This window comes from Capricornis sumatraensis, chromosome 10 (genome assembly GCF_032405125.1).
Source record: "Capricornis sumatraensis isolate serow.1 chromosome 10, serow.2, whole genome shotgun sequence".
In the NCBI taxonomy this organism is placed as follows: Eukaryota; Metazoa; Chordata; class Mammalia; order Artiodactyla; family Bovidae; genus Capricornis; species Capricornis sumatraensis.
Window position 1 is genome coordinate 74,390,105 of NC_091078.1, and position 23,124 is coordinate 74,413,228.

Here is a 23,124-nt window from a genome sequence, read left to right on the forward strand (position 1 = left end):
CAAAGGGGGACATAGCTGGCTCCTGCCTGAAAAACTAAGTGCCTCAGCCTTAAAGAACTGATTAGTGGCTACAGTCCATGGGGTCGCAAAGTGTCAGACACGACTGAGCGACTTCACTTTCACTGTCTTTACAACAATGGTTCAAGGGTGGGAGCTCTGACAAGACTAGGGTGTGTGCACAGCTTGCACTCCCTTAATCTCATCTCAATCAGTCTCCTAATCTTGAAGAGCTTCTTTGTCCCAGACACATTTTAAATAAAGCACTGTAAACATAATCATTTTGTCTAAATTTTTAGTCTCCTACATAAAAATCTCAGCATAGGGTTCAAGTTTTACTTAGACTACCTGTTTTAGATACGTTTTATGATGGAAAAAGACAAGCGGCAAACAAATACAGAAGTAGGGGAAAAAAGGCTAGATGAGACTACACTAAAAAATCTTTTCCCTAGTTGATAGGATTATGGCTAATCTCATCTTGATTTTGGTCCACTGACCTATAGATTCCTCTAAAATTTTTAAAAGTTTGTTTGCTTTATAATAAGCATGTATTACTTTTATAACAAGGGGTGGGGGGAACCAATTGCATAGAAAGAGTCTCAAGAAAATTGGATAAAATATACCACAACAGATGTCACTGCCATTGTCTCCAACACTTGGGAACTGGAAGGCTCATGAGAGTTCCTTTTCACAGCTAGCTCAACATGCTTCAACAATGTTAAGTGAGCAATAATACCATTAAAAAAAACAACAGAGAGATAAATAGCATTTTAGGAAAAACCTAAAGCATATTTCCTTTTAGGGGCAACTAATTTAGCAACATTTAACAAGGCTTTTAAAACTCAATTGTCATAGAGCACCATGAAATATTCACATAAAAGAGATCCAGGCAGCTTGAAGATGAATATTTCCTCGTTCATGAGATGCCTAATTGACTTGTGACAACATGAAGTACTCAGTGCATCTGGTTGGGGCCAACATGGATGATGACGTGTTTCTCATAGGCCCTTTTCATTGTTTTCTCAATTTGCTTCAGAAAAACTTGTGGAATTCGTCCACATAAAGTGTGCACAGTCTCCAAAAACTTCAGCTGAAGAGGGTAATACATGGATTGAAAGAGATTGTCTTGAAAGGGAAACTGAAAGATGAGTGGGGAAAAAAAAAAGGAAAAGTTTATTTTAGTTATTCAAATGCCATTTAAAAAGGAAATAACTTACTGGGAAATGACACAGGGAATTACTGGAAACACGCAGTCACAGTTGGTATGTTTTTAGATACAGTGGAAAGGACCTCCAAGGACCAAAGTCCAAACCCTGATTCAATCCTGTACAACCCCAGGCCATCATTTACCCTTTTGGGGGCTCAGTGTCTTTACTTTAAAAACAACAAAAAAAGATGACTTATTTGTGTTCTAAAAGCTTTTAAAATTTAAGAGTTAAGTATTGGGTTGGACAAAAAGTTCGTTTGGGCTTTTTCCGTACCATCTTATGGAAAAGCCCAAAGGAACCTCTGACCATCCCAATGTATTTCCCAGAACAGGGTATTCTATATACCATGCTCTTGCTGAGTAGATCAAGATTTGAGTATAAACAACAAGATCTTAACTATACAGCACAGGGAACTATATTCAATATTCTGTGACAAATATAATGAAAAAGAGTAAGAAAAAACCCCACATATGTATAACTGAATTACTTTGCTGTACAAAAGAACACAACATTGTAATCAACTACATTTCAATAAAATCGAAAAAATTCAAGTAGATACTTGAAATCTACTACAATAAAACACTGAATTCTTCGTATTTCTTTGCCTTTATAGCAATCTTAATAAAGGAACTACAGTGATCTTATCAAGTCCAGAGTTTAACAACTACTAGTGAAATGTATCATCAGTGAACTTTATTTTAGTAATTTAGGTACTGAATATTTGTTGTTGGTTTTATCTCACTTCATACTTTAAAAAGATTATCCTGCTTTCCTATGGAATATGTCTGTATTCTCCCAAACAAATCTTTCAGACTACCTAATTATGAGCATGAGTCAAAGTTTTATTACAATCTCAGCAAAAGGGAAAAGGCCTCCCGTAAGGTCAAGTCAAAGATTCACTGTTGGCAAGGACATTTTAAACAAAAAGACTAGAGAAAGGGAAAAAAAAAAAAAGGAAAGCAAGAATGATGAAAAGTCAGAATACTGTCGCCTGACAGCAGAGTGGGTGGGTGTGTAGTTTCCCCAAACAAGTTTTAATCCGTTAAAGTTCATCAGAAATATTGCTTAAGTGAGTTTGCCAGAAATGTGATTTTCTTCCCAAACGGAGGTTAAGGTTCTGTCCGAGACTATGTTTGGAACACTTTCTCTTTCACAGCGCGATTTAGACCACTGATAGACTTCTGGGGTTTCCCAGATGGCTCAGTGGTAAAGAATCCACCTGCAGATGCAGGCAATGCAGGAGACGCAGAAGCCGGTTCGATCTCTGGGTCGGGAATCCCCTGGAGTAGGAAATGGCATCCCACTCCAGTACTCTTGCTGGACAATCCCACGGACAGAGGAGCCTGTCGGGCTACAGTCCATGGCATCACAGAGTTAGGCACACTGAGCATGAACGAAAACTTTCCACTACTGTCTCCCCCAGTAACAGGAAAAGAATAGGTCCAAACAATGGATTCATCTCTGATTCCTCTCTTTCCCCATATCCTTCATCTAGTCCATCAGCAAGCGCCGTCAACTCTGTCTCCACAACGTATCTGGAATCCAGCCCCTTCCTCCCATCCTCCTAATACTGAACGAGTACCTGCCGGCCCCATCTCTCACCTGGATGGTGGTAATCGGCCTCATAAGTAGCCTTTGAGTCTTCACTGTTGCAGCCCTTCCACCAGTTACCAAGCAGGTATTTTTAAAGCATAAATCAGAGCACATCATTTTCTTGCAGGGGCTTCCCACTGCAATTAGAATAAGATTCAAACTCCTCTCTTTCCCCAAAGGTTCAGTGAGATCTGGAACTCTCTATGCTCATCTCCTGCTCTTTCCCCTTTTCTGGTCATTCTGGTTACTGCAGCCTCTTCCCACAAACTTATTCCTGCCCCAGGGACTTTTCCACATTATTTCTTCTACTTGGCAGGATCTCCCCCTAGATTTCCCCAAGGCTGCCTCCAGGGATCAAGGCTCAGGCTGGGCAGAGGCATCCCTGAGGACCTGAGCTTGTGAATCCTCCTCTCCATCCAGGATGGCCATTACTCTGCTCTGGTCACCTTTTAATCTCTCACTGTCTGAAAGGACTTTTATTATTTCTTGGTTTATACAAATATTGTCTGGCTTTATCCACCCAGAATATATGCTTCATGAGAAGCAGGTTTTATCAGTCTTGGTCTTGTTGATTTCTGAGTTTCCTAGAACCTAGACTGTTCCTATGTTAAACAGGCTCTTCACAGATGATTGTTGAAGAAATCATGGCAGGATGTCTGCTTGGTACCTAACTTTCCTTGGGTCACAGTGCGAGCAGATCATACTTCCGCTTCACAGAAACATACACGCAGGGTTAGGGTGTGTGAATATGAGTTGGGGGGAGAAAAGAAGAGGGGATGGGATGGGAGAGGAGGAGGGAAAGAAAGAGAAGGGAAGGAAAGAAGGAAGAGGGAGGAGAGGGGAATATTTTCAGAGAAGAAGAAAGCAAGGAAAACACAGTGAGAGGTAAGGAAAAAAAAAGTGCGAACCTGTTATCATGCAAACAACTTCTACTAACTGTTGAGCACAACTCTACATCAGGCACTGTACTAAAAAGTGTAAACACCATCATTATGTTGAATTCCAACAGCACCTTTTAGAAAATATTATCCCCATTTCACAGATGAGAAAACTGAGGCCCAGTAAGGCAAGAAGAGGCTTCCCTGGTGGCTGAGTGGTAAAGAATCTGCCTGCCAGTACAGGAGATGTGGGTTTGATCCTTGATCCAGGAAAACTCCCCTGGAGAAGGAAATGGCAACCCACTCAAGTACTCTTGCCTGGAGAATCCCATAGAGTCTAGAGTACTATAGTCCATGGGGTCGGAACGAGTTGGACATGACTTAAAGACTGAACAATAACAACAAAAGGCAAGAACAGAGAGCTAGTAACTAATCACCAGAAAGTGATAATATTGGGATCTGAACCCAGGTCTAGTGATGCCCAAAGCCAAGCCCTGACCAGGTTGCACTGTAGGGCACAGTGGTTGAGTGAAGAAATATGTCTTTTTATGATGAAGTCTGTCCATATTTACTCGAGTTTCAGGATGGGGTTAGTGACAGTCCTGATTGAAATGAATGAGAATTGAAGGAGAATTGTCTTTTTAGGTCCAACTGAGGAAAATCAGTTAGTGTATTAGCCAGGATCCTTTATGAAACATTTATTTGGCCTATTTTCTGATCCACCCAGAAAACAAACAAGACAGACTGTAATTCTAGAAGCACAGTTGATCAATCCCAGACCAGGGCTGACAGACCACAGAACAACTGAAGGCGTGGTTCTGACGTCCACGTCTGTGGCAATTTTCTTTAACTTCCATGTGTACTCCTGAATGGGTCTGCACCTGGAGTCAGTGTCTGAATACCTAAACGTGATATCACTAAGTAGAGAACACATTTTCTATGTAATTAAATCAGCAGGAACCTGGGGAAGAAAGAAGTATTAGCTTATAGGTACATGAAATATTTTCCCTCCACAGAAGACAATTCTGGAGATTCTAGAATTGGAATTCTCTGGGATTCTCTCTGCGTGCATGCATGTTAAGTGGCTTCAGTTGCGTCTGACTCTTTGTGACCCTATGGACTGTAGCCCACCAGGCTCCTCTGTCCATGGGATTCTCCAGACAAAAATACTGTAGTGGGTTGCCATGCCCTCCTCCGGGGGATCTCCCCGACCCAGGGATTGAATCAGTGTTCTCTTATCTCTTGCTTATTGGCAGCTTTGCAAAATGCATATTTTCATACATGCAAAAATGTATGAAATATTACTATATTGCAGGGTTCACTCCCACTTCACCCCTACCAAAGCCCGTTCACGAATCATGAGGGTTCTTGGATACTCAAGAAAAAACCCTCTAATAAAATCTATAGGCTGTATGTCAGGGGTTGGCAATTTTTTGCTGTAAAGGGCTAGACAGTAAATATTTCAGATTCTGTGGGTCGTACAGTCTATCACAGTGACTCATCTCTGCTTCTGCAGCATAAAAGTGGCCACAGATAACACATATGTGAATGGCTGTCACTATGCCCCCACATGACTCTATTTATGAATCAAGAAATGTGAATTTCAAAAAACTTTCTTATGTTACAAACTATTCTTCTGTCCATTTTTTCCCAACTCTTTCAGAAACCATTCTTACCCCACATGTCTTACAAAAACAGACCAGATTTGGCCCAATAATTGGCCCAAGTTGGATGACCCCTATAGTCCTGTTTTTGGGAATGAAAGTTTCAAAAGAGAAATCTCTGAAAGTAGCTGTTGCTGGTTTTCCCCCAGGAACTTCAAGGTGAAAGGCAATGTGGAAGGCTACATTTCCAAAGTATGTGAGTTATAGCAGGCAGGACTTGACTGTTACTTCAGTTTGGCTCCTTGCCTAACTGACCACCTAGACACTTTGTTCGTTCAACAGGCTGGAGCTGGTGACCAGGCAACATGCTTAGCTTGAGTTGAATAATATAATTTTATTTTTATTGTATTAATATTATGTTTACCCTAACCTATGATCCTTTATTATGGCAAATGGCACAGGGTTTCTCTTTCTGATAGGACATTTCCACCTTCAGTGAACTTATTTCAGGGGAAAAAATGAGTGACTTATTTGGAAATAATAAGTCAAGAGTGAATAAGGTACAGGATCAGGTAGCAAGAGGCGTAATGTGACTGACATTGGGCAAAACTGGTGTAATTCAATGCTTCTGAGGAATTATTTGACCTTCAAAGGGATGGGTGACCAAAGTGCGTGCTCTGCATCACACTGATAAGCCTGCTGAATGGGGACGAGAACACACTTACATCTCGGATCGCCTCGTAGAGTGCTTTGAAAGTTGGCTGCTTCTCGTCATGGTAGACACCTCGATTCCCATGCAGGACAGACACACCTTCCCGTTCTGCCTCTCTGCAATTGCTTCCATACATGCAGTGATCAGGACGGTAGTTCCACTGGCAGGGGAACACGTAGAGACACTCTGGAGGTGCCAAGAGAAAGACACGATCAGTGCCAGTGATGAAACCCACATTTCCATAAACTGCACACCACACAGGATCTCAAGGCACGTGAGTGATTGGTGACCCGTAGCCCAGGTTTTGCCATGTTTGTTAACAGTCTGAGTTCAGGAATTGAAGGATCATGCATTAGTGATGTTGGAGGCCTTACCCCGAAGAGGAGGGTAATACAGCAGCTTGGACAAGAAGGCAAACAACGGCAGCAGACAGCCTGGGACAGAAACCCAACTCTGCGGATCAGAAACAGTGCAACCTCGGTCCAGTGACTTAATCACCCTGTGTTTCAGTTTCCTCATCCACAAAATGGATGTAATAGGATCGCCCCGTTATTGATGATTCAGTTTTTTAAAAGCGCGTGTAACATGCCAAGCACTCGGCTGTGGCCTATAGCGTTAGCAGTTACAATCAACTCTTTGGAAAGGTTTTGTGAAATAGACCAACCTGAAAAATTAGAGTCAAGAGTGAGGCAAAGGTTCCTCTTCAGATTAAAAAGCAAGCAACCGATAGAAACAAAATGAAGGAAAACAAACAAAACACTACAATAGCAAAACAAAAAACAACCCATCCAACAAAAAAGCAAACCAAAAAGAGTTCCCCAACCCCCCCAAAAGAAGTCCCCATGTCCCGGTGACTATGCACACTGTGGGTGAGCATGTCCATTGTGTACTTGTGTGTCTGCGTCTCTAAGTCACAGGTTCTTAGCCAGGGGTGATGCTATTCCATCTGGCAGTGTCTGGAGGGAGACATTGGTCATCACAGGTGAGGCTGCTATTGGTGTCTAGTGTGTTGAGACTAGGGATGCTGTAAACATCCTCAATGAACAACACAGCCCCCACCACAGTAGCAGTGCCAAGGTCAAGAAACTCAGCTCTAATCCTGTTGGATTCAGTAAATTTCCTCTTGGTGACTAGGATTATAAAATTAGCAAAAAGTTCATAACCCTCAAGCTTCCTGGCTCCTCCTTCCTGTGCCTTTAAGGGCTGGGCCTAGAGGAGGATGAATCAAAGTTCTCTGCAAACATGCGTCACTCATCATGAGAAAGACCTTTGTGAGAACACAGGAGGCTTGGAGCAAATCAATTACCCATGTCAGAAAAGCATTATAAAGATGTGTTCTTGGTTAGGTTGCTGGTATTTCCTTCTTATGGAAAGGACTGCTGCTTAGAGGTTATTTACAGAAAGCTTCAACATGGAAAGCAAAGAATGAAACCATCACTATACATCCCCTCTGGCAGATGGTGTGTAGTATTTCCACCTCTCAGAATTTACAGGCCACTGTGGAATTCCCTGGCAGTCCAGTGTTTAGGACTTGGGACTTGCACTGCCAAGGGTGCAGGTTTAATCCCTGGTCAGGGAACTAAGATCCTACAAGCTGCATGGGGCAGCCAAAAAACAAAACAAAATGAAAAAGTTACAGACCACTGTGACACCGAAGCACCTTCTAATCCCTAATTGTTCTCAAAACACTGTAAGATTTTCCTTTTCTTGGGAGAACTCCATTCCACCATGATGCTCCTCTTACTTGCATTCACCTCCATGCTTGCACATACGTAAGCCACACCTGGGGGAGAGTGGTGCTTATCCTGAAATCATACTATCAGGATGTGAATCCCGATTCCTTTATTAGCTGTGTGACTTTCCTGTACTTCAGTGCAGAGACTGGATGTGAGGATGGTGGGAGTGAAAATATCTAAACGTACTTTTGTGCTTCTGAACTGCAGCCTGATGCCAGCACAATAGCTGCCCCTTTTAACCCGAAGAGTCACTTCACTCCTTTCTGATACCTCTCTGGTCTTTTGGATTTGCAGCTCCTGCTTAAGCGCCTGCCAATAATCTCTGCTCCATAAACTGCCCTAGACCCTATCTCTGATTTGGTAAACACATGGAGTGATGGAATCAACACATATTTATTGAATGCTTGCTATATGTACAGGTCCTGCCTTCATGGAGTTTAAGGTTGGTGATGAATGTTTTTGCCTCCTCCTAAGTAGTGAAAGGACTCTACTACTACTACTGCTACTACACACACACACACACACACACACACACAAAACCCCCCCAAACAAACAAACAAAAATCCCCAAATTTTTCCTCTCTTTGCAGCCTTAGAAGACCAAGCCCATTTAGGGCATTGTTCAAAGGCGAAAAACAAACACACGGAGGCTAAACGATACGTTACTAAATAGCCAATGAATCACTGAAGAAATTAAGGAGGAAACTGAAAAAATACCAAGAGACAAATGACAACGAAAACACAATCCAAAACCTATGGGACACAGCAAAAGCAGTTCTAAGAGGGAAGTTTATAGTAATACAATCTTACCTCAACAAACAATAAAAGTCTCAAATAAATGACCTAATCTTGCACCTAAAGCAACTAGAGAAAGAACAAACAAAGCCCAAACTTAGTTGAAGGAAAGGAATCATAAAGATCAGAGCAGACATAAATGGAAGCAGAGATGAAGAAAACAATAGCAAAAACCAAGACTAAAAGTTGGTTCTCCGAGAAGATAAAAACAAAACTGATAAACCCTAAGCCAGATTCATCAAGAAAAAAAGGGAGAGGATTCAAATCAATAAAATGAGAAATGAAAACGGAGATGTTGCAATGAATACCACAGAAATACAAAGGATCATAAGCAACTACTATGAGCAACTATATGTCAATAAAATGGACAACCTAGAAGAAATGGAGAAATTCTCAGAAAGGTACAACCTTCTAGGACTGAACCAGAAGGAAATAGAAAATATGAACAGACCAATCGCAAGTACTGAAATGGAAACTGTGATTAACAATCTTCCAACAAAGTCCAGGACTAGATGGCTTCACAGGCGAATTCTATTAAACATTTAGTTTAATATTTACTTAAATATTAAACATTTACTCTAATACATTTAATTTAACGTCTGCCCTTCTGAAACTTCCAAAAGGATTTGAAGTGAGACAGATTCATACATTCAGTAGGTTCAAAATGGACTTCTACCATCTTCTAGCTCTAAAACCTTGGGTGATTTGCTGGGAAGCTTGACTTCAGTTTAGGAGCACTTGTTGTTGTTTAGTTGCTAAGTCATGTCTGACTCTTTTGCAACCCCAGGGACTGTAGCCCTCCAAACTCCTCTGTCCGTGGGATTTTCTAGACAAGAAAACTAGAATGGGTTGCCATATCCTTCTGCAGGGGATCTTCCCCACCCAGGGACTGAACCCTCACCTCCTGCATTGACAGGCAGATTCTTTGCCTCTGAGCCACCAGAGAAGCCCTTATTATGTGTCACTCACGACCTAAAAGTAGAGAGGCTGAGAGCAAGTTCTGGAGTCAATCTGTTAAGACTGAATATCGCACTCTGCCATGAGTTGCGTGAACTCAAGCAAATCACACAATTTTTTCTGGGCCTCAGCTTCATTATCCGTAAAAGGAGGAAGAATTGTAAGTATCACTTGTAGGATTTGAGGGCGTATTAAATGAGTTCATGTCTAGAAGTACTTGGAGCAGCGCTCAGCACATAGGAGGCACACCATACATGTAAACTGCAATCATTACTATTAACACTGTTATTGCTATAACAAGTACTACCTCATTAGGCTGCTAGAAGGATGAAACAAGATAACTTACATGGAACAAGCCTAGCATAGTTCCTGACACATAGTACATGGGTGGCAAATGTTTTTCAGCAATTGCCTCTAGACCTGCAGGTGGCCAGGCTTTCTTAACCTTTTAGGAGTCACAGACCTCTCTGGGAATCTCATGAAGGCTTTAGATTCTGCCTTTGGAAAAATATACGAAGAATATTTGCTTACAAGTTTAGGGTTGTGTAGATCTTCTAAAGACCAGCGAAGAAACCCAGCTATTGAAAGCCACATGTGAAATTTGGCCCAGGCAGAATTCAATTAACCTGTTTACCTTCCCTTCAGAATGTTCCAGGGAAAGAAATGCAAAACACATTGAGAATAGAATTGAAACAAGTATTTGTTCACCACAATGCAAGGCACTGGTGTCACTGGGTGATAAGGCGCTGCCTCTGCCCTTGGGGAATCTATTCTTTTGTAAGGGAGATAGTATAGAAATGAAAACGTTTTATCAGAGTTCATAGAAAGGAAGGCATTTCAGTAAAGCTTTATTTAAAGTCAGACATATAGTAAGGATAGGATTCTGACAGAAACAGAAGCTTGCAAGAGCTTTTGAGGAGGAGAAAATAGCCTGATGATGGTGAAGAGTTGGGAAATCAGAGTGTGTTTTAGAAAAGATAAGGCATTTAATTTTTCAGAGCAACTCAATTTCTGCAAAAGGGTAAGCTAATGGTAGGAAAGTTGTCATATAAGTAGACTTCTTTAACCTAAGATAGTCAAGAAATATAAATCTATGTATTAGGTTGCAAGTAACCAACTATAATTCTAACTTGTGAGGCAAAATAGTTTCTTTTTCCTTTGGAAAGAGAGGAGATAGCTCATTTAAAAAAAAAAAATTGGGTTTCTCTGGTGTCTCAGATGGTAAAGAATCCACTTGCAATGCGGGAGACCTGGGTTTGATCCCTGGCTTGGGAAGATCCCCTGGAGAAGGTTGTGGCAACCCACTCCAGTATTCTTGCCTGGAGAATCACCACAGACAGAGGAGCCTGGTGGGCTACAGACCATGGGGTTGCAAAGGGCAGACACGACTGAGCAACTAAGCTCACACAGCACAGCACAGCTCATCAAATCAGAGAGAAAACTGAACCAGGGCAGTGAGTGGGGCAGCTCCTGGGATGCAGGACTAATGAATGTCAGCTTCTCAGCACTGCTGTCAGGATGAACCAGTCTTGCCTACTTTCTGCTCTTGGATTCCCAGACTCAGGTTCCCAGGAGATGGTCTGATGGTTTAGTGCAAGTCAGGGGCGGGCACAGTTCTAACAGTGCATGGGATGGGGGAAGAGTTCCCTGAGAAATTCCCCTGAGAAAACTGGGTGCTGTTAGTAAAAGAAAGGGCAATCAAAGAGTGCACAGGCAAAAATAACAGATGTGCAGCCTGGGTGGGAGGGGAGTTTGGGGGAGAATGGATACATGTGTAAGTATGGCTGAGTCCCTTAGCTGCTCATCTGAAACAATCACAACATTGTTAATCAGCTATGCCTGCGAAGTCACTTCAGTCATGTCTGACTCTTTTGTGACTCTATGGAGTGTAGACCACTGGGGTCCTCTGTCTGTGGGATTCTCCAGGCAAGAGTACTGCAGTGGGCTGCCATGACCTCCTCCAGGGGATGTTCCCGACCCAGGGATCAAACCAGTGTTTCTTACGTCTCCTGCATTGGCAGGTGGATTCTTTACCATTAGCATCACCTGAGAAGCCCATAATCAGCTATATCCCAATATAAAATAAGAAGTTAAAAAAAAAAACGGATGTGCTTTTTTTATTCACAGATACATTTGATGTGGGTTACACTGTGAAACCTCCAAGTAGTTGATGTGTGACCAGCATCCTGGGGTGGGTTGAAGATGGAAAACTTCTAAGACCAGCTGATGAACATGTTGTATAGATTACTCATGGTAATTTGGCACATAATCAATAACTATTCCGAAATGAATCTAGTTTAAGCAAGATTATCACAGCTGTCAAAACCTAATGTTTAAAAAAATGACAGCACCATGAAATGTGCAAGTTATTTTTTTCCACTGTTGAGGAAATAATACAGTGAATGGTTTTTAAATTTCAAATCCCCAATGCTTTAAACTCCTGCAATTTATTAAAAAAAAAATTTCCAGCCAATCTCTCTGGGTTTTTGCTATTTTTCCTCTCCATTTTATATAGATAAAGCAGGTCATTAATTGATTATTTATGAGATTAAAATCCCTTAGTGATCCCTTCAGGAGTCTATATTTATTTCCACAGCCTTCTAACTATTTGTAAAGGACTATGTGAATTGATCACTCCTTAAATTTCTGACCATTTCCTACTCTTGGAGTCTCTAAGATGATTGAAAAGCTTCTGATCATTTTTAACTTCCCGGTGAAATAAGCTTGCTACTTACTTACTATATTCTGTCAACAGATCGGAGGCTGTTTGCACTCCTCAGAGCAATTTGTTTGTTGTCTTGTTTTTTAATGTCTTATTCTGAAACTAAGCTTTCCCAGCCTCCTCTTCTTCCTTCTTCCAAAATGCACCTTGTTCGAGAAAAGGGCAATTCATTCCTCCATGAAGTCACCTTTGATCACACGATCTGAAGAAGCAACCCTTTCTCCCCAGCCCTGACAGTGGCTCGCTCAACCCCACACTTGTTTCCTTCACAGTATTGATCACAATTGGTGATTCTGAATGACTCGTTTCTATTCTCTGCAAGTCAATCTCTCCCAATAAAAGGTAGGTTTGGTAAAAGGAGGAACTCTGTCTCCTCTGGTGCCATATGCCCACCGCCTGGCCCTGGGGCTGGCACCTGGTAGGTGCTCAAAGATAGCTGCTGAATGGGAGAGCAAAAGCTTATACCTTCCTCCAGCCTCTGTATCTCTCCTCTTTCTCTGCTTTCTTCCTCTCCTTTCTCTCCCCACCATCCCTTCCTCTCACATTCCTGACTGTGTTCTTTCTCTTTGATTTCCTTCCCCTTTTCACTTCAGTCTATTAATCCCATTCCTCCAACCAGTCAATACACCTCTGAAGACCAATTCCATTTGGTCTTCAAAGCACCATTTAAGGTGCTAAGACTCGCACTGCAAGCACTTGATGAAGACAAAGTAGACACAACTCTCTCACAAGGACCCAACAATCTTCATTCTTGCACTTCAGATCAGAGTTCATGAACTTCCCAGACAATGATCTATTATCAGTTTCCAGGACAGGCTTAAAACCAAATTGCTGGGCCTGTCCACCTCAAAACACACTCATAACTGCCAGCTGCTGGGTGTTTTGGGTGAGTGAGTAAATAGTGGGGTTGTCCACCAGGTGCAAAACTCCAGTGACCCAGACAGGATGAGAGAACAAGGCCTGACTGGGCCTTTGAAGAAGCTTGTTCCATGTGACTGTGTGTCTTGCTCCCTGTGGCCCCAGAAGATCCTCCTGACTCCTTTGTATCAGATTCAACTCATGGACGGTCTACGTGTATATTCCCCTCGTGTTTCAGCTCCTCTCTCTCTTCCTGGACAGAACCCTACCACTTCTGCTGTGGTTGGATGTCCTGCCTTGTCATCTGTACTTAGCTGGTTTCATTTCCTTTCCTGCCCACATGCACTTTTCTAGAAACTGTTTCTGAAGAAGGGACAGATCCAGGTAGTCATGTTTGAGAGAGGAAAAAGGCACGTGATCTTGTTCCTCTGGCCCCTCATGACTAGAACAATGGCAGTCTCCTCACCCAAAAAAACAAAACTGGTTTAGAGCTGGCTGGGAATCAGTTGATAGGCTGGACCAGAACAATCTCCCTCTCTATCTTTCTCTCCTTCAAGAATCTAAGACATTAAAAAAAAGAAAAAAAACAACCTATCATCATTGGTGTGGACTTGTAAGGTTCTGTTGACCTGATGTTGGGCCATATACAAGCAAAGAATACTGATAGAAAGATGGAATGGAATCAGATGAGCAGAAGCAATAAGACGGATACCCTGAGGCCTCTGAGGGATGAAGAAATCAGCTTTGGTCCTGAGCAGCTGCCCAGAGATGGTTCTCATGAGGTCTGGTATGATTTGACCCATGTGTTCATGGGACTGGCACCTGGACCCCTACTTAGTTGGTCTGAATAGAATTTTATTCCCTGAAACCTAAGTATATTTGAATCTAAGCACATCTTTCTAAATAGAGTTCTTTGTGAGCTCTTGTCAAATTTATCCTTTCTACAGAACTCTGCTCTTGACTCAAATTCACCTATAAAGATGTGAGTTTAGTCTTCCATTTCTTGATGAAACTGCCTCAGCTCACTGCCAGGAAAAGTCCTGTGGGATGTTACCTGTGTGTCTCCCACGGGCTTCAGCTGTCACCTCATGAGTCAGTCCAGTACTCAGCACGACAATTACACACCCACAGGCATTTACTATCTAACTATAGCAAGAGTTTCACAACATTTTTAAGCTAATGACTTGTAAACCTGTTTTCATGATATGATTGGCTACAGGAAGCTATAAGAAAGCTATATGAAAATATTCTAAATATGGGCTCAGGTTTTGTGTGTATTGCTTCACCCATAGCAACCCAGAGAATCATAACAATAAGCATGTTTATTTCCTGAGTCATGGCCAATTTTCTCTTCCTCTCTCCTTTCCAGGGATAAAGGTAACACCCTTTTTTTTTTCCTCTTCAAATACTGTTTGTTCTGGTTGATAGAAAGTGCTCCAAATCAATATAAACAAAGAAAAACCTTTAATATGATGGATATCACTGGATTTCAGGTCAAAGAGCTCATGTTTGATAAAGGATCTGAATAAAGCATGAAAGATCAAAGGCAGGCCATACAAAGAATGCTCAAAGAGACACCTAATACTTACTGACCTAAAGTTAGGAAACTCAGTTATTTACTTGCTACCGCTCAGACTCAGGATTCAGAACAACTTCCTAATTATTTTATAAAATCCTTGTACTCAATGGATCTAAGATGGGCAGTGGGGCGCCATTAAATTCAGCTGGTTTTCAGATTAATTAAAGACAAGGGTCTCGGTCTAATGGCAGAGCTGCTTGTGACCGCCTTTGAGTATTATTTACTCACTGATCATGTCCTCAAATACTCTGCAACAGGCTAAGAGGCTATCTGGGGAGGCAACTGCGCAGATCTTTTGAATTCCTCAGTTTGGGAATATGGACAGATAGGCTATGGAAGAGACTTTAAGCCACACAACAGAGAGGGAAAATGCGATAAAGCAGTGGTCCCCAACCTTTTTGGCACCAGAGACCAATTTTGTGGAAGACAATTTTTCCATGGACCAGGCTTGCTGGGGTGTGGTTTTGGGATGATTCAAGCACATTACATTTATTGTGCACTTTATTTCCATTATTATTACATCAGCTCCACCTGAGAACATCAGGCATTAGATTGGAGACCAATCCAATGGAGACTGGGGACCACTGAAATAAAGGACAAAATAATGCAGGAGAGAGACACATTTGGGGAAAACTGCACAGCTCTTTAGACACCCCCCTCAACTAGGGGACCTTCCCCTCCCCTACAAAGGCATGGGGCTGGAGCTGGAAAGGCCTGGGCTTGTACCCCAGCTCTGGCACCATTAGCTGCGCCACAAATTATTTAACTCTCTCTCATTTGGTACCTTTGTCTGTAAAATGGGGATTCTATCAGTGTTCCTATGAAAATTAAATAAGAAAATGCTCAGAACAACACCTGACACACAGTAAATAATCAACATCAGTCGTTATTCCTTAGCTTCAGGCTCTTGGCCAACATGCTGCCCACATCTGCTTCCTCCCCGCCAGGAATTTGGAAATGGGATGAAGTTAGTCTTTCCTTGTGGCTGGACCTGGAGTGTGAAACTGTGGCATCGTGCTGTGAGCACAGATTGAGAACCTTCGGAGATAGGAATGCACAGCCTCAGTGGGAGAAGGGAAGTCCAGCCTGGGCTGCTCAGCCTTTTCCCTTCCTTGCCTGTTTCAGGTCTTCCTGCTCTAGGTTTCTACAGGACACCAGTTTGCTTATTTAAAAACGTATCCTTTGTGTTTAGACTAATTCCAGGGGCCTTTTATTTGTAGCCAAGAGTCCTACTCACTATAACTACACCTAGAAAAAAAAGACGGAATCTGCTTAAGTAGAAAAAGGAGGAGGGGCTGACTTTAAAGTTCCTGTCGCCATCAGAGTGAAATGGATTAAAACACGCCACAAACCAACAGCCAACACGCCCCCTTCATCACAAGAGTTAGTATCGGGAATCTTTCCCAGAAATGAAGTCCATTACGTATCAACCTGCTTTTCTTCTTTTCCAGGATTTGCTCCTTTTTGATTCAAAGACATATGAGATTAGGCTTTATTTCAGAATTTTGTAAAAAACCAAATATAGGTACATACAGAGACAGAAGTCTTAGAAAACAGGAGCCTCTATTTCAGGATTTTTTTTTTTTTTTGGTCACATTGCATGGCTTATGGGATCTTAGTTTCTGACTGGGGATCAAACCCTGGTTCAGGGTGGTGAAAGCCCAAGTCTTAACCACTGGACCACCAGGAAAGTCTCTATTTCAAGATTTTTAAAGACCAAGGAGAGTCCTAAGTAGGTTATGGTGAGGAGTGATTTTTTTTTTTCCCAGAGATCTTTCTCAAAGAGAAAACATGGTTTTGATTTCAATCACATTAAGTAAGACTGTAGTAAAGATGAAAGAAAAGGCAATGTTTAGCTTTAGGCATCAATGTAAAAACACAGACCAGAAACTTACATCCCCCTTCCTTCCCCAAGTCCACCAAATCACTGACTTGAAGAATTTCTTTGCCCCAGGTGGAAAGAAAGAGGGATATGTATTCGTGGTCCCTGTTCTACATTGTTTTAACCCTGAACAAGTCCCTTCACTGTCAGGATCCCAAGAATCAAGTCCCGTCAATCTAGCAATTGTTCAGGCTATGGAGGGCCTTGTGCTTAGACTATAATGTTTTCATTTAGGTCTGTGCCACTCACTTATTTTGCCTGTACTTCTTCAAAGAATGGCATGGCAAAACCCAAAAGATATTCTTGAAAAATGGAGCCCAGTGTTGGAGGTTTCAACATTTGACCTTTTGTGTTGGCAGTGAGAGGACGGCCCACTTGAGACCCCAAGGGCGGATGAAAAGGCCCCCTTTGCAGGGGACACAGGCACAATTCAGGGTCCACCAACACAGCCCAGGCTGGAATGTGTTCTGTGGGCTGAGGTGGGTGAACTCCTCCATGAACCACATTCTCGAAAGAGAACCTACCTGGGTTGAAATAAAAAATAATATTTAATAAGTCCTGATCTCCCCACGTGATGGCATTCTTGTACTTCTGGTAGAGAGGGTACAGCATGTCCTCCCAAGCCAAGCCTGTTGAAATCATGCTGTTCTGGAAAAGACAAAACCATCACAGTGGCTACGGCATGGCAAATACATCTGATCTGCTGAGTATCTGTGTACAGGGACGAGTTCTCCCCTGTACTCTCTGCCCCCCAGAGTGAAAATGAAACCAACAGAGGAAGGGTCCTGCTGGCCTCAAGGCATAGGACAAAGCAAAACTAGGCCTGGAGCCTGCAGGCGCACACATGGATGGCAGAGGAACCTGGAACTAGCAGCGGGCCTATGGCTTCTGAGAAAAGCAGGCCCCAGATCGAACCTTTCTTTGTTACACTAAATTCTTGCCTCTGAAGTGAAGGAACAAAATACAGATACCATAATTAAGGTATCTTAAGGAAAAATACCCTTTCCTTATCTCACAACAATTATCTATTTTTAAGATAAAAGCAACATATTCACACTAAATATTCAGACAGCACACAAAGATGTAAAAAGTAAAGATATTTTTCCTTCTGCTTCCTACAGTTCCCATTCCCACTTTCTCTAGATGGAGCCACAATTAATGGCCAGTTTCTTAGGTAGTCTTCTGGAAGTTTCTAAGGCATAAAAGGAATCACACCCTATGGTACCATGTTTTGTTGCATTTAAATTTTTTCACTTAATATTTTTCTAGAAATCTTACTTATCTTATAGATTTACCCTTTAGTAGGAGGGTAATTTTTTTTTTTTTTGACTTGTTCTCTACAGATGTTCACTTAGGTTCTTCCAGTTCTTTGCCAAGATAAAAGCTGAGGCCTTGTTCATTTATCTCTGTATATTTATGTAAATTTATCCCTAGGGTAATTCCGAGAAGTTCTCCAAGGTTTTTGAAGGCTGAGATACACACAGGGTTTAAAGATGGAATTCAGAAATGCAACGTAATGTTCCAGAATAGTAACTCTGTTGAAGAGTGTTAAATTCCATAATCACCTGGGATTTTCCTAAACCAACAAATATTCTGTAACTTTCCAAATGCCTTTCTCTTTCCTGGCTTCTACAAGCCATCTACTTCTAAAGTCAATACACTGACACTCCAAGAACGTCACGTTGAGAAGACAAAGCCTTGATGTTTAAAAGAGGAAATATAAACTACTTTCTTACCTTGAACTGGGCACTTCTTATCCGAGTTAAATTCATTAGCATGACTCCTGAGTTAACCCCCGCGGAGCCATAGAAAGGGTGCCGGGCAAAGCGGCTATACCAGCCAATCTTGGGTATTTCATGCTCGGGGGCCATGGCTGCAAGCTGCGTTGAATTAAACTGCCTCAGAAGCTTCCAGATGTCATCAACAGGTCTCAGAAAGAGAACATCGGTGTCCACGTAGAGAAGGGAGTCCACATCCTTTAAAATTACCTTTGTATGTATTGGGTGAGGAGGGAAAACATGACAAGTCAGAAACAAAGGAAGTGGCCTGAGAGGTCAACACTGACACTGATTTCATTGATTAACGCGAATTCTACAAGGGGTATCACTCTTAGCCCCCATTCCTTTCTTCTCCTTGGACTTCAGGGAGAAGTGTCAATCAAACGGTAGACGTTCAAAGAAAGATCAATCTTGACCCAGATTGGTGCAGTTCCAGGACCCTTGACTATATTTGGCAAGGGTTAAAATTCCCAGGAGAAGGCAATGGCACCCCACTCCAGTACTCTTGCCTGGAAAATCCCATGGATGGAGGAGCCTGGTAGGCTGCAGTCCATGGGGTCACTAACAGTCGGACACAACTGAGCGACTTCACTTTCACTTTTTACTTTCATGCATTGGAGAAGGAAATGGCAACTCACTCCAGTATTCTTGCCTGGAGAATCCCAGGGACGGGGGAGCCTGGTGGGCTGCCGTCTGTGGGGTCGCAGAGAGTTGGGCACGACTGAAGTGACTTAGTAGTAGTAGTAGCAAACTTCCCAGGGAGTGAAAATATCAGCAAATGACTACTTTCTTCTTCTTCTTCTTCTTCTTCCAGGCTTTCTTCTTCCATCCTCCAGTAAGGCCATCTGTCTTTCTCTTTTAGTTTTTTTCTTGGAAAATCTAGGGCAGGCATTAGAACACTCGAAGCTGGACAACTTGACTAGTTCATGCCAGGCTTTAGGGTAAATACTCTGTCTCTGGATCCACTTCTCTCACTGTTGCTGGGTATGGCTCTGCATCTTTTTGAAATAATATTTTCAACTAAGGTTTAGACTTGGAAATAGGCAAAGCAAGTCATTGGCCAGCTTTGTCTGCAGGGATTGGCAAATGCTTTTGTCTACATGGCTAGGGAATAATAGTTTAGGCTCTGTTGCAGCTACTCAGCTCTGCTGTAGGATAAAAGTAGCCATGGACAGTATATAAACAAATGAGCATGGGTGATTCCAGTAATCCTTTACTTGGGAACACTTAAATTCGAATTACATATAATCTTTAGATGCCACAAAACCTTCTTCTTATGTTTCTTTCGTCAACCATTTGAAACATAAAAGACATTCTTGACTCAAGGGCTCTGGTTTGTCAACCTCTGCTGTAGATCATTCAAGTCAGCCACCTTAAGTAAATAAGTTCTCCTTTGCTAAATGCTTATTTGCTTACCAGAACTGTGCCCTGGGGTCTGAGACTTCAAAGCCATTGTCATTATAGTAATAGGGTTATTTACCTTGTTTTCTTATTGTCCCCCCACATTTAGAAGTAGCTTAACCAAAGAAGGATCATCATCCTAAAACCATAACAACACTTGTTATGGCCTGAGTCTTTCTAAAATGCATATGTTGAAGCCCTAACGCTCAATGTGATGGTATTTAGAGATGGGGGTCTTTGGGAGGTCATTACGGTTACTTGAAGTCCTGAGGGTAGAACCTTCAAGATGGGATGCGTGTATGCGTGCTCAGGCATGCCTGACTCTGTGACCCCACAGGTGGTAGCCCACCAGGCTTCTCGATGGGATTCTCCAGGCAAGAATACTGGCGTGGGTTGCCATTTCCTTCTCCAGCAAGACGGGATCCGTGTCCTCATTAAAAGAGACATCAGACAGCTTGTGTCTCTCTCTTGCTCACTCGCTCTTGCGCTCATCTCACTCGCTCTCTCTCTCTCTCTTTCTGCCATGTGAGAGCATAGTGACAAGGGCAGCAGTCTGCATGCCAGAGAGAGGGTTCTCACCCTTATCTCAGACTTACAGCTTCTAGAACTAGAAGAAAATCCATTTCTGTGGTTCAAGTCACCCAGTTATGGTATTTTGTTATGGCAAGTTAAGACAACATTCCACTGAGATCCTAATATTTAAGATTGATGAACACCATATGACACCGGCATCATGGAGATTTCAGTTTTGAATAATTTAAAAACTTACACGATTAGTTGTAACATTTATCTTTCCTTCCTCGTGTCGTAGAGGAATAGAATTTACATGTCAATAAAATAAAATAAAAAACAATTATCATCTACCACGTCACAACAGATTATCCAAATTAAAGAAATACACATAACCTTGTTAAATACTTTGTAAATACATTAATCATTGCTGGGAATTCCAGCACTTATCCAAGGAAAAGTTCTGTTAGTAACAATACTGCTGCTGCTGCTGCTGCTAAGTCACTTCAGTCATGTCCGACTCTGTGCAACCCCATAGACGGCAGCTCCCTGGCTCCCCTGTCCCTGGGATTCTCCAGGCAAGAACACTGGAGTGGGTTGCCATTTCCTTCTCCAATGCATGAAAGTGAAAAGTGAAAGTGAAGTTGCTCAGTCGTGTCCAACTCTTAGCGACCCCATGGACTGCAGCCCACCAGGCTCCTCCATCCATGGGATTTTCCAGGCAAGAGTACTGGAGTGGGTTGCCATTAAAGTACAGAGTTTAAAAAAAACGTGAACTGAGATATTCAGTGATAGATATACAAGAGATTTTAAAGACATATTAAGGACATTACAAAGCATGTCAAATATCTCATTATGATTTTATAATGACTATAGGTTGAAATGATAAAATTTTGGATATACTGAATTAAAATGTTATTAAAATTAGTTTCATGGTTTTTCTTTTTCAACACAAATGCTACCGACTGAAAAATTACATAGCTGGGCAGATACATTTTCCTTTTACACTACAAATGGTAGCATAGCACAAACAATGTCTCCAGTCTTCTTGCTTTCTTTTTTTAAAAACTTTTTATTTTGTATTGGGGTATAGCCGATTAACAACGCTGGGACAGTTTCAGGTGAACAGCGAAGGGACTCAGCCATACATGTGCATGTCTCCATTCCTCCTCAAACTCTCCACCCATCCAGGCTGCCAGATGACATTGTTGCTTGCTTTTTTATTAACCAAAACAATACACGTCGGAGGGCTTTCCACTCAGTACATAGAGATTTTATCTACTTATTTTTATGTATAGCGTTCTACTGTGTGGATCTACCATAATTTTTTTAATCATCTGAATAGAACATTTAAGTTCTTCTCAAGCTTTTGTAACCACAAACAAGGTCACAATGAAAAAATATCCTCATCTTAATTCATTTCAAGTATACAACACTTTGGTGGGCTCTTTTTGGTATACAGATCATATTTCAAAATAGACATCTAAAAGTAGACTAATGATACATCTCAGGGACAGCACGGCGGATAGTCCTTAGGAATCTTGAGTCTGGCATTCCTGAGTTAAAATCCAGGCATCATGAGCCCTGTGACTCTGGATGAATTCCTCAGTCTTTCCAGGCCCCAGTTCCCCATCTGTAAAAAGTGGAAAGCAAGACCTCTACCACTACCACCCCTGTCCCTGGATTGTCACAATCATCCAGTGAATAAAAGACACAAGGAACTTGGCACATAGTAAGTACTCAATAAATAGCCACTCAGCCTGGATGGAAGGGAGTTTGGGGGGAGAATGCATACATGTATATATATGGCTGAGTCCCTTCACCGTTCACCCGAAATTATCTTGTTAACAATCTATTATACCCCAATACAAAATAAAAAGTCAATAAATAAATAAATAGCCACACTGCTACTATAAGGAGTTTCTGTGCTTTTTCTTTGAAAATGTTGACTTAAAAAAAAAGTCGCAACCTAATGTTGAGAGTTATGTTTTATTCGGCAGAAATTTCTAGGACTGAAGCCTAGGAGGCAGCATCTCAAGTAGCCCTGAGAGAACTGGTTCAGAGAAGGTGGGAGGATGCAGCGGGGGGCGGGTGAGCATGGGGTGGGCAGGAAGGAATCAGGTTATACAGAAGTTTGCAACAAAGGCCATGTAGTTTGAATATCAAAAGAATTTTTGTGATTTAAAGAAAACCAGGTATCTCAAATTAAGGAATTTAGCAGTTTTCTATATATAGGAAGATGCAAGAGTCTGGGCTCATGGAAACCATTCCTTTCATATGCATCTCAGCTCTCTGGGGCCAGTGTCCTGAGTATTTCCCATTCTGAGATCCTCAGTGCTCACCTTAGGGAGTGGCTGCAACCTGAGGGCTGCCTGATCTCTCAGGTACTCTCCTTCCTGAATGCCCATAGGGCTCAGATATTCACATTTGGAAGGCTGGAATGGCTGTTGACTCTGACATCCTTGCTTACTGATATGGCAGGAAATACTCCATTTCTCAAAAACTTCAAATGTAGTTAGTTACCATTCACATCACTGGCCACAGTACTTCAAAGCATATGTTGACCATAAAGTGTTTTTATACAAAGTATAGCAGAAAAAAAATGGAAGAGTTTGAACCTTTCTAATATAATCCACTTATTACCTTGACTGAAAACAAGAGCACAAAAGGCCTCTTTACTCTTTATCTGAGAAAAAAAAATAAAAACAAAACAGGAGAAAAACCCAACTCCTTCTATAACATTGCATCTCCTGAGGCTAATTCTGCAGCAATTATTGGTGGTATTAATTTGAAGAGGATCACTGTGGCCACGTTTTAATGGGCAGAGGAATACTTACTGAAAGGGTATAAAATCAGCCATTCTAATTCCCTTATGGAAATTAGCACTAGAAATGAGGCCTTTGGTTTCTAAGAGA

General features: G+C 41.8%; 1 protein-coding gene across 1 annotated transcript in view; it reads right to left on the reverse strand.

Annotated features, from left to right (window-relative positions):
- Positions 1 to 952: 952 nt before the first annotated feature.
- Positions 953 to 23,124, reverse strand: part of GXYLT2 (glucoside xylosyltransferase 2) — a 77,859-nt gene continuing 55,687 nt past the window's right edge. The window contains exons 4-7 of the mRNA XM_068983013.1: positions 18,257 to 18,508; positions 17,045 to 17,168; positions 6,006 to 6,178; positions 953 to 1,135 (exon numbers count right to left, since the gene is read on the reverse strand). Coding sequence (XP_068839114.1) covers positions 953 to 1,135; positions 6,006 to 6,178; positions 17,045 to 17,168; positions 18,257 to 18,508 — 732 coding nt within the window. The remainder of the gene's footprint in view (positions 1,136 to 6,005; positions 6,179 to 17,044; positions 17,169 to 18,256; positions 18,509 to 23,124) is intronic.